This window comes from Uloborus diversus, chromosome 6 (genome assembly GCF_026930045.1).
Source record: "Uloborus diversus isolate 005 chromosome 6, Udiv.v.3.1, whole genome shotgun sequence".
Taxonomy (NCBI): domain Eukaryota; kingdom Metazoa; phylum Arthropoda; class Arachnida; order Araneae; family Uloboridae; genus Uloborus; species Uloborus diversus.
The window spans coordinates 110107871-110120035 of record NC_072736.1 but is presented as its reverse complement, the minus strand read 5'-3'; the positions used below and the strand labels follow the sequence as shown (position 1 = coordinate 110120035).

General features: G+C 31.9%; 1 protein-coding gene across 1 annotated transcript in view; it reads right to left on the bottom strand.

Annotated features, from left to right (window-relative positions):
• The window catches only part of LOC129224920 (DNA-directed RNA polymerase I subunit RPA2-like), an 85375-nt gene that overhangs the window by 58666 nt on the left and 14544 nt on the right, over nt 1-12165 (bottom strand). The window contains exons 5-7 of the mRNA XM_054859468.1: nt 8769-8882; nt 2840-2905; nt 1235-1309 (exon numbers count right to left, since the gene is read on the bottom strand). Of these exons, the coding sequence (XP_054715443.1) occupies nt 1235-1309; nt 2840-2905; nt 8769-8882 (255 nt within the window). The remainder of the gene's footprint in view (nt 1-1234; nt 1310-2839; nt 2906-8768; nt 8883-12165) is intronic.

Below are 12165 nucleotides of genomic sequence, written 5' to 3'. Positions count from 1 at the left end.
CCAATTAGAATAATTTCCCCTTACAACTACTCTTTGTTTCCTTCCGGTCAGCCAGTTTTTTACCCAAATGAAAGTTTTCCCTCCTATTCCTATATCAGCTAATTTGCTAAGTAGAGCAACATGCGGTACCTTATCGAAAGCTTTTTGAAAATCAATGTAAACAACATCTACAGGCTTCTTATTGTCCAAAGTCATGGTAACTTTGTCATAGAAATGTAATAAATTAGTTGCACAAGATTTACCTTTCCTGAAACCGTACTGAAAACTAGTCAATAGATTATTAGTTTCTAGAAAATTTACTATCTTAATTTTCACCAATGTTTCAAAAATTTTGCAAACCACCGAAGTTAGACTCACAGGTCTATAATTTCCCACACTCCCTTTAGACTCTTTCTTGAAGAGCGGTGTAATGTTAGCCAGCTTCCAGTCCTCTGGCACTGTCCCCGAATTATAAGAAGCATTGAAAATGCTTGCGATTACATCTGCTAATTCCTCTGCACATTCAACTAAAATTTTCGGATAAATATTATCTGGCCCCAGAGCCTTAGTCTCTTTAAATTTTTTCAAATGAAGTAAAACGTCATCCCTGGGAAATACAAATTCCTCAAGCTGTACTATAGCTTGTGTCTTGTTGGTGTCAACTGTTGAGATACAGTTATCATTAAAAACACTCGAAAAAAAAGTTTTTAAGAACATTAGCAATATCACTATCGTCCTGAATTAAAATTTCGTGATCATCAACCAGTGGCCCAATATGACTATTTTGAACTTTCCCCGAATTAGCGTATGCAAAAAACCTCTTTGGATTCCTGTTTATGTTATCTGCCAGCCTTTGCTCCAACTCTCTTTTCATTCTCCTCCATTCTTATTAAGATAAGAATGGTTGAAATCAACAGATTAAGTGACTTATTTAATTATTTTTTGGAGGAAAAAAAACAGCTTATCTTTTTAACTTTAGCAGATGGGCCAGTTTTTTGTCCTCAGAAGAATAAGACCTTTTTTGAGAGTGAGAGATTCAAAAGTAAAGATTTGTTTCATCTATAAAAATCATTTTGAAGATGAAAAAAAAAATCTGATGGCCGAAATTTTTGAATCTCAATAATAATCATTCACTCTTTGTTTTTGAAAATGCTTGATTGTTACATTCAGGAAAGGGAAATTATGCATTAAAAAAATACTGATGATGTGTAAAGTAACACTAAGCAAAAAAGATCTAATAAAAGCTAAAACTTACGTAGTTTCGTTTTGGAACAAGGAACAAATACATCATTCGTTCTGTTCCGTTAATAATGAAGTATCCTCCTGGATCCTAAAACGGAGAAACATCTTAAAAGGTAAAAATAAAAATTGTTGCAGTCATTATATCTTTTGGAAATGTTCAAAAAGCTTGAAGTGGAATCCAATAAAAAAAATTGTTATGAAAATTTTTCAATGACTCCACTAAACTTATGACTGAAAGAAAATATAAGTATGTCATTTATAAAATTTAAGTCAGACAAAAACAGACTAAACCAGCAAGTTCTTTTTTTTTTTTTTTAAATCTAAACTCATGTTTGACAGTCTATCAAACTAGTCACTATCTCAAGTTTGACAATAAGTGACTCACTTTATAAAATTTTAACATTTTTTCAATGGAAAACTGTTTCATTCTAGAGAAATATTGACCATCTTCAATCCTTAAATTAATCTTCAGAGAACTTATAATTATAGGATTTTATTTAAAACTCTACCATACAAAAGAGTTAGGTGTGAATAAAAAAAAATATGTTGTAGCCAAAACTCAATATAAGGGTAAAGTAAAAACTTTTTGTTAAATCGGGTAATGACAAAAGCATGTATAAATTCACCAGCCTATGTCTGGTGTCTCTTTTGATTTTGGGATTTGGCTGGTCAGTTTGAAAAATGCCATGAAGAAATTAGCCAATCAGAATAAGTTATGAGTAAATTTTATGGATCTGGACACTTTCATCCTCCTAACCTTTCATCATATGTAACTTATCATGAATTTGAGTCGGATATGAAAAACATTTTGACATACTGGGTAAAGATTTTTGCATGGCATAACACCACCAAAGGCATATCCAACTCAAAATGGAGGGGAGAGGGGCACCCATTTAGGATTCGGGTAATAAGGAAACCAACTGCTCCTTCCTCCAATGTTGGAAGCAATGATTATGCATATCTGTATTTAGTTTCCCTACAAAATACATTGACTAGATACCCCACGGAAAGTTCTGAAATGACATCTCTGGGAAAGGCACCTTTTTTTTTATATTCAAACTTTCATGGTGGACGAAACTTTCATGCAGAAGATCTGGAGTAATAATCCACTTTTTTGTGAAGAGTTTGGAAAAGGGAATGCGTTATTTGGATAGTGACCCAACTAAAATTCAATAACTTCTCCTTTTTCAATGAGCTCTCAAAGAAGAAATATACATCTGAAAAACTAAGCACTAAGTCATTCGAGCCAAGCTCTTCAATAAGTTTAGAAATTGAACCAAATTTCAATTAAATATCTTTTTTTTTAATTTCTTGTTTTTCTTTCAGTTTTATTTTAAACATTTTCCACTTTGGAGGAGAGGAAGCAGCTTTCCTCCTTAGTCCTCTCTGCATATGCACATGAAAGCCACTACTTTTGTGTAGTTTTCGTAACTGAACTTCATTTGAAAGTCAGTAAACACATCTACAATTTAAAAGTGGAATATGGAAATGTTCTGCAACACTTCGAAGGCTACTACATCTTTTCATTGATGGGAGATTTTGTATTTTTAAATTCCTTTTTGAGTGTGCTTTCAAAAAATAAAAGCAACTTTGAAAGATGCAATTAAAAACCACCTACATTGCAATCTTCTTTAACTTTTTCAAGCTGCTCATCATTCATAACACTCAAATAGCAAAGGTCAGACTAAAATTAAAATTAAAAAAAAGTTTTAAAACACAAAATACACAAAGAAATTTAAAAGTAACAATTTATTGTACTTTTGGGTGTATAGAAGAAATGCAAGAGTTAAAAAGGAAATTATGAAATGTATGTTCACTATTATGAAAACTGTAAAATTACAAAACCCAGAAAACTTCTGTCACCATTAAGACTCTTTGCTCATTAAGTATCATTTACTCTTACCCATTTTATTTCATTAAGCGCTCTCTCTACACTCTAAGAGTATTCTCTCTCAACTACTCTAAGAGCATTCTAAAAAAGTAAATTATCATCATTTTCAACAAAGTTGTAGATAATTTCCACTTTCAAGAACAAATTCTTGCAAACAAGAATGTAAATTAACAAGTTATTTTACATTCAACCAAGACATCTTCAACCTTTCCACACAAGGACGTAGCCAAGGGGGGGGGGGTCCATGGAGTCCGGACCCCTCCCCCCCTTTCCGAAAGAACATTGTCTGCTTTTTCTCGGTTGTTGCACTTCATGTCAACCAAAATTTTCCAAAGAGAGAAATTTTATGAAACCCGGTATTTTCCCCTTAAATATTCCCATTAATCAGCAGTTTTGCCGCATCCGAGTCAATTCAGAACAGGAGAACCTCGTGCAATAACTGCAGGTTCCCATTTGCAGCCTGTCTTTTACTGTGTTGCGTACTGCGTCCGAAAACGAAGAATTTCCGTATTCTTTCAACCCAGCAGGGTTGTGACCTTGAAATTCGTCCCCTTTCCCTCAGTCCACCAGATTGTCATCGGCAAAGTAATTGTGAACAAACATTCCCCAGTCTCTTTGGGGTGGTTTTCATTCTTTCTTTTTTTTTTTCGACTCTTTTCCCGTTTGGAATTGATTTCCTAGACACATGCTGCACAAAGGACAGCCAGAGTGAGGTGCATCCCTTGTGAATCAGTAATTGAAATTCCTATTCTTTTCTGTTTTAACACACAGTATCTTTCTACCACACACTTACAGGAAACATATCTTGACCGAAATTGTAATCAGAAAAAAATTAAGTTTACACAAACTAGGTAAGTTGTAGTGTTTCCTTTTAAAGTTTTCTTAACAAGACGAGCAATTTTATGTGTTAATTTGTTTTCCCATTTAAAAACTAAGTTCAGACAGCAACGAAAAAGAAATTCTACACATTTCGCGTGTGTTTGAGGATAGGAAAAAAATAAACATTAATTATTAATTAATTAATTTTTATTCTTTATATTTTTGGTATAATTCATTTCAGATTTATTTTATATTTTTATTAATAATCTTATTTAAACTTTTAGTTTATTTTTAACAATAATAGATTAATTATCTCCTCGGAAGCTTACAACTTTTAAACTGTAATCCTGAAAAATTCTTTTTTTTTTTTTTTGAACATTTGTGTCTTATTTTTAGCACAAACTAGATTTTTACGGATGTTTTTCCACTCAATATTTAAACATGACCGTGAAACATATTAAATGTCCAAAAAGTATTTGTGTTTGAAGATAAAATAAGTGAATAAATAAAATTTGAAGTTGTTGCAACGAAATTACTTTTCGCTATATCAAAATTTTATAAAGCGAAGAATGAAACTGAAAATTACTCAAATATTTTACTGTGATCAGTTTATGAAATTGCAAGTTCGGCCATATTAACACATGTAATTTAAAAGTAGTTATTTGAAATTCGTACTTTTAAATCTTACTGAATTGTGAGTCTATGGTCCCAAGAGAAGAGCCGTTAGTCATTTTTAACTGAAGAAAAAAAATCTTTCTTTGATGTTGTTCCGTTTTTCAAGAGAAGCATATTTGTATTTGCTTCATTGGAATAAATTATTTGATCGTTATTTACCGCCATTGTAGTAAATTGCGATGGTAGCATTAAATGTAACAAAAAACGGACATGTGCATTTAACTATAAATTACTTGGTGAAAATTTCTGCTATTTACTGAGTTACAAGCAAATAATTAAAAAAAGGTGAATGCAAGGTAAATTTTCTTGTGTTTTTCACTTCTATATTAGATTTCTTTTTAACTCTTAATTTCTTCAAGTTAAAATTTTCTGCTATTTCTTGCAATAGAATATGTTTTACTAACATGACATAAAAGAAAGAAAAAAAAGTCAATACCTACGTTATAAAATATGATATGCTTTCAAGAATACAGGATGATTACAAAATTGCTTCTAAAATGGAAGTTATACCAATTTGAAAATGAAAGAATCAGAAGTGTTATTATTGTTATATGAATTTTGGAAGGTAGATTTAAATCATTACTGGATTTTTAACCACAATCATTCTAAGAATTTTTTACAAAAGATCGTCTTTAGATTTTGGAACATCAGATGACTGAGGAGCAAAAAGTTTACAAACAGAGGCTATAAGAAACCTATAAGTTTTGATTCCAAAAATTGGCTAGCTTTATTCATATTGCATATTGTTGAAAATGTATCTAATTTAATGCTACGGTATTATCGCAATCGGGACGAAGATTACCTTAATGATCAAAATTTGACGTTTGACTCCAAATCATGGAATTTTCGAGTCGAACACTTGCTTACTGCTAATAAAGACAGTAAAGTAACCAAGTTATAATCAAATATTGTCACGATAATTCGTAATAGAGCGTATTGCCATTTTCCCTGTAGTTGTTTACAATTATATTTTTAATTTGAAAAAGACTGATTTGTACAGAAGTTGTTTTGTATCAGCAGAATAAACAGAACTCGTGTTTGGTGGTGAGATAGGTGGGTGCGATGCCTCCTCTTGATCTTTTAAATGAAACATCAAATTGAAAACATCAGAGGAAAATCGCCAATAATGTTTAAATCATTCATGACCTTATAAAAAAACATTTATAAAAAGCAATCATTTGCATTTTTTCCAAAATGTTGTTAAAATAAAAATACATAGATGCTTAATTTCATTCACCATACATTCCACTACTCGACAGGTAAAAGATCTCTCAGGTATTCGTTTGGCTTGACAAAATTAAACCCCTAGTGCAGTTTTGCACCGAAGAGAGCTCAAGTGTCTCCATCTGGTGGAAACTCGGCATCGAAATTTCCTGTGCAGTCCCATCCGCGCCTTAATGGTAGCATTTGAAAGAGTAGATGCCACATCGGTGGTTCGCACTAGGTCCGAAAAGGCTAAAGCCTCTTAACGAAGCCCCATTAGAAAAAATAATACCATAGCGGATCCTAAGATAGTTTATTTTACCAATTCGTTGCAAAAAAATAATAATAATAACGATTAAAAAAAAAGAAACGGCAATACGCCTTTTTTTAAAAAAAATGATAAAAGCAAAGGAAGTCTCCGTCCATCAAAGAGATACAATTGTTTGTTCAAGATTTTAAATGATGGTTAGAAATGATAATTAGAAAACGGATAAAATTAGAAATTTCATTCAATTTCGTATTATCAAAAGAATGTTATAAACGTAGATAAATAAAGAACTAGTTCAAGCTTTTTAAATGAAACCTTGCTAATATTTTCGTCGAGAGGGTGGTTGAATTTTGCCAGAAATCTTGATCAAATCGGGCAGGGTGGCGGAATTACGTTATTTAGCATTCATACAGTTATACATTCGACGCGATAGATATAGATTTCTTTATTTTTTCAAATAAAATGACTTGTATATATTTTGTTGAAATACATTACAAAGCTTTAATATTTCATTAAATTTTCACCTGCATTTTCCAAGTAATCCCTAGAACAGTTTTCGTTTTCCGATTTTTTTTATTGTGACTTTTTTATTAATAGGAATTATTATATCCCTCATTTTCAAAGCATCAGAACAGAGGAAGCTTATGTGATGAAATTTTTCTATCCATGTTTGGAAACTTAGTATGGGATAACTTTTAGTTTAACGTTAATTATATAAACTGACAATAATTTCTTTGCCACTTAATGTAAAATTTTTGTTTACTAATTTAAACAATTGCTCCATCAATTTCAATTATTTAATTAATTTTAGTTAATTATCATATTTTAATAATTAGTTTTAATTGGATTTATTTTTTTAACGTGAATATGAGCTACTAATTTTGCTTTAGCATGCTTCCTCTTTTGAAGCTCGCTCAACCTTGGACCCCCCCCCCTTAACAAAGTTCTAGCTACGTGCCTGTTCCACATAACAACAAGAAATTCCGTCCAGGACTAAACGAGCCTACTTTCCCATGCATCAATATCAACTTTCTAGTATCTGATCAACATTCTCAAAATTAGCTAAAATTGCAAGTTATTTCAAACATAACTTATTAAAATTTTATGCTAATTTAGAAATAACATTTGCCTTGCTCATCCAAAGAAATAGATGCATAAAGAATAAACAAACGATCAAATAAAGTAGTAGCATCTTTTAAACAAAGCAGTTAATATATTATTATCCATTGAAAAAATCTTTAAACACTTTCAGAAAGAATTAAAAATAATAAGCTCATTGAAAAAAATACATTATGTATATCAAAAAAAATTATTTGTTTTTTTGCTGTTGCCAAAAAATAATTAGAAAAAAGAATAAAGGTACTTCAAAAAATAAAATAAAATGTCAACTTAAAAAAAAAATCATTATCACAAAAAAAAAAAAAAGTCTGTGCTTATCTTTACGTTAAAATATAAAGTACTCCAAATTTCTCTGCCAAAAACTGAGAACATAAATTTAAACTTTAGAGTGAAAATAAAAACAAATCATATCAACAATAATTATTTCACAGTAAAGACTGGCTGCACAGTCGGAATCCATCTCATTTTGGGGATAAGGAGTCAGAGTTGGGATTTTTAATTTAAATACTCGGAGTGGGAATCGATCATTTTCTCTCAAAGTCCACAACTCTGCCATTGTTTTTGGGGTTGGACTTATTTTGGGATAAAGGAGTCGGAGTTGAGGACTTTGAAATTCCAAGAGTCAGAGTCAGTCATTTTCCCTCTGTGTCTAAATTTTTGCCAAAGCTACGGAGCCAGATTAGCAGTCGGGAAGTCGGAGTCCGATTAATTTTTGGGCACAGAGTCGGAGGCTCTAAAGTTCTAGGAGTCGGAGTGGGGAGTAAAGAGCTATTTCCAACAAAATTTGTTTCAAACAAATCCGCTTTTAAGTTCAGAATATAAATTGACATTTAGTTTCCCCGTAGGCACTAATGTTAAGGGTTTTGAGCTGTTTGAAATTTAATCGAAAATTGCTCAAATCAAAAAGATATTTTCTATATATGTTTTCCATCAAGAGCGTTTTCTAACATAGTTTGTTTGAAGCAAATTTGCCTCTAAGAGAGAGAATCATACTTGCATTGAATTTGAACATAGGCACTCTATTATTAAATTTTTAACTGTTCAAAATTGAACCAAAAATTATTGAATCAAAAAGTGAAACATGGGAATGAGGTGTCCTCACCGAGATCTTACGGAAAAAAAAGTTGGTTTGAGTTGGACTACTCACTAAAAAGGTATTGGGGGGGGGGGCAGATAGACAGACAGACCAATAACCAGACGAACAGACAGACAGCCCGATAGACATTTCCCCCCACCTCTGTACCCTACTATCCAATTTTTAATTTTTTGATATTTATTTAACTATTTCATTTATTTTTGACTTTTTTTTTGTTTTTGTTTTTTTGCAATATTTTTAAGATGCAGTAAGCCTTCCTTTATGCTTTTCCCTCCTTTCTCTGATTTTACTGGGAAAATAGGCCAAAAAGGACAGCATATAACTTTGAACTGATGACATTTTTAACATAATTACATAAAATGTATTTCATTTTTAATGCACGAAAGTGTGCTCTAATGCACCAGAAAATACAATAAGCAAAAACATTAAAACAAAAAATTTAAAAAAAAAAATATGAGACAAAAAATGTACATTACTTTTAGCATTAAAGGTGCATAAAACACCCTTTCTGCATATTCTATCTCTTCGCCAATCTGAAACTTCAATTGCAATTTCAGCTGAGCATAGTAGGTCCACTTTCGAATCCTGGCCTAAAAAATATTTTACTTAAATTTTATCATGTAGTATTAAAATGCTTTCTTAAAATTCCTTAAAATTATTAAAAGCAAAGAACAAGGGTTGCTTGCTTTTCCTAGTGCAACCAAATAAATGTATTTAAAAAAATGGAAACACATGACTAAAAAATTAAAAATCCAGAAATCTCCATAATATATATATATATATATATATATATATATATATATATATATATATATATATATATATATATATATATATATATATATATATATATACTGCTCGACATTGAAAATGCAACATCAAGATGGAGTGGTCAGAAAGTGATGAAATTTGGAAAAAAGACAGAGACATCAAGCAATAATAAATGATTTTAATTTCAAAATGATAGGCAGAATGCAGAGCGGGAACAGTGTCGACTCAGTAGGATGTAGGACTACCGCTGACAGCAACACATGAAGAAACACGTCTAGGCATAGTGCCAATAAGGGTGCCGATGGTGTCCAGAGAATGGCTTTCCATTCCCTTTCAACCATTTGCCACAGTTTGTCTTCTGAACGAGACAGGGACAGAGTCTGCAAACAGTGTCCAATCACATCCAACACATGTTTGATTGGTGACAGGTCAGGAGAGTACGGTGGCCAAGGAAGCATCTGTGTGCCTTGGAGAGCATGTTGGCAGATGCGAGCACTGTGTGGTCGGGCGTTATCCTGCTGAAAAATTGCCCCTTGAAGGTAAGGGATTGCCATCGGCTGCAGCACATTATCCTAGTATCATTGGGCCGTCATAGTGCCCTGAATACCAACTAGAGGTGATATGAAATTGTATGCAATTTCGCCCCAAACCATTATGCCATGTTGTTGTGCGGTGGGACATTTCACAGTTAACACCGGATTAGATCTGTCTCCATGTCGACACCACATGCATATCCTGACTATCCTGACAAGTTCCAATAATTAGCCTTCCACGGGACAGTACCTGCCAATAACAAAATTGTCTTACCTTATTTGATTTGGTTACGCGGATTTCAAGGTAAGACAATTTTGTTATTGGCAGGTACTGTCCCGTGGAAGGCTAATTATCGGAACTTGTTTGCCTAATTAGTCGAGGCGAAACCCCCTGCTTTTAGTTTTAGGTTTAAGCTCTAGTTTATTGTTTTTAGCTTAGCAAGTGGTGCGTTTGCCCATTGTTACTCTATATTACATGTACTGGAGCTTAAACATTCTCTTTTAGTTTATAGTTAAAATTTTGGTCTTTTGACCATAATTAATGAATCCTCCACGGCTCTCTATTCCTACTTAATAGCTGTTTGCATTTTTCCTTTTTATCATCATTTGTTATTTATAATTTGTTTAATTTTTGTAATCCTGTTTGCTTAATTTTATATTTACTTGGCTTTTTAGTTTTGCTGTGTTGCGCATCTATGGGCTATTGGTGTGGTCTTTTCAATATTTTTCACTTTTATTATTACTATTATTATTATATATATATATATATATATATATATGGGAAAAACATGAAATGCCAATAAACAGAAAATGTCAAAATTACCATATACAAAATTAATAAGACTAAATGAACTATGTGAAGCAGGGACTGACACGTCATCAGGTGGAAGGCCTGCCCCGCCTTACCTCACAAGGCTCTTTCTATTTAGCATGAGGGAAGGTCCTAAAAACATGTTACCTTCCCGGAGAGCCTTAAAATATAAACAGAGTTGGAATAGAAGAAAGAAAATGACTAACCTGCAGAAGAAGTGCTGTAATAACCAAGAAAAGAAAAGGCAAGAAATAATGCCAGCCAATAAATAGTAAAGCAAACATTATTTACTATTCCAGAATGATCCTCGCTAATAAGTGTGAAACTGCAGTCTCTGGCTGCTATAAACAAGCTATTTGGTATTTGTTTGTAGTTCTATCTTATTCTTGAAGAAGAAACAAAAGAGACAACCAAACGAACAAGACAGACTTTGATACCAGGCACAGAGATTCTAGTGGACTTATCAACTCCCAGAAGTTCAAGTGCCCTCTTGAAATTATTCATCAAAAAAAAAAACTTATTTAAGTATTTTTATTTACTTAACACATTTAATTTTTCAAATTTCATAACCTTTCCTTCTTAGTCTAGAAATATGAAAGATTAATCCTCAAATAACTATTATATGCATTTCAAGCAATGGGGAAACTATATCTTGATAATTGAATCGTTTATTTCAGAAACCCATCAAGTGCACTTTTTAAATTTTTAGAAAACTAAAAAAAACTTCCAAATTTTAAAATAAGTAATAGTTTTGTCATGGAAAAAATTTAAGGTGTTTCTTACTGAATAGCAAAAACAAATAATGCTTGTGTTACATCTAAAAATTTTATTTATTTTATTTATTTATTTTTTTTTTTATTTATTTATTTTTCTTTTTTTTTTTGGCTTTTTTTTTTTTTTTAATTTTTGTATTTACAGGTTTCTGCAATAAAATAAAACTTTTTACTTGAAAAAATAGTTTTTGACTATGATATTGATTTTAAAAAGCTGTTGTAGGCTGTAAATAAAAAAGCATCTTATCTTCATGTTTAAATTTATTAAACATCAAAAATAAAGTTCAACTATCAGTTTAATGAGAAATGCAAAATAAAGAAATGATCAAAGACAAACCAGAAAACATAAAACATATTGTGTATGCATATAAGCCAAGCCTAATGTTTCAGGTTTTACTCTACTCATCTCCAAACACTACATCGATGTTGCAGGCGGCTTGGGCCATAGGCCACTGGAGAATTTCACCAAAAACATATTCTAGCCTGTAGTATATTTCTCAAACTTCTTCAAGATGTGACTTTCTTTTATGTTGATCGTTATTTTTCCAGATGGACTTGAAATCACTGTTGGGAGTTCCAGGATTGCAAAATATTTTTCGAGTGTGAATGTTGAGGAGGGTGAACCATCAATAAATTCCTTAGGAAACATTTTTCCTTGCTCAGCAGTTGTAATAAAACTCTTTGTAAGTGGATACTTTAAAAGGAATCCTATTTTACTTTCAAACTCCCCTTCCAGAAGTTTTATCGTCATAAAAACGAAACAAAGCGAATTCGAAACCTGTTGCCGAAAGCTGCCATGTGATTTTACTTGACGGTTTTCTACAATAAACAGAGATTTCAAGACAAAATAAAACCCATTAAAGCCCCCCTAAAAGGCTTGATATGTTTTTTCAACCAGATGGTGTGCCTAAAGTTGGCCATTCATAATCTATAATAATGTCATTTTTGAAAAAAAAAGTTAGTTGACGGGTTTCTGAAATAAACG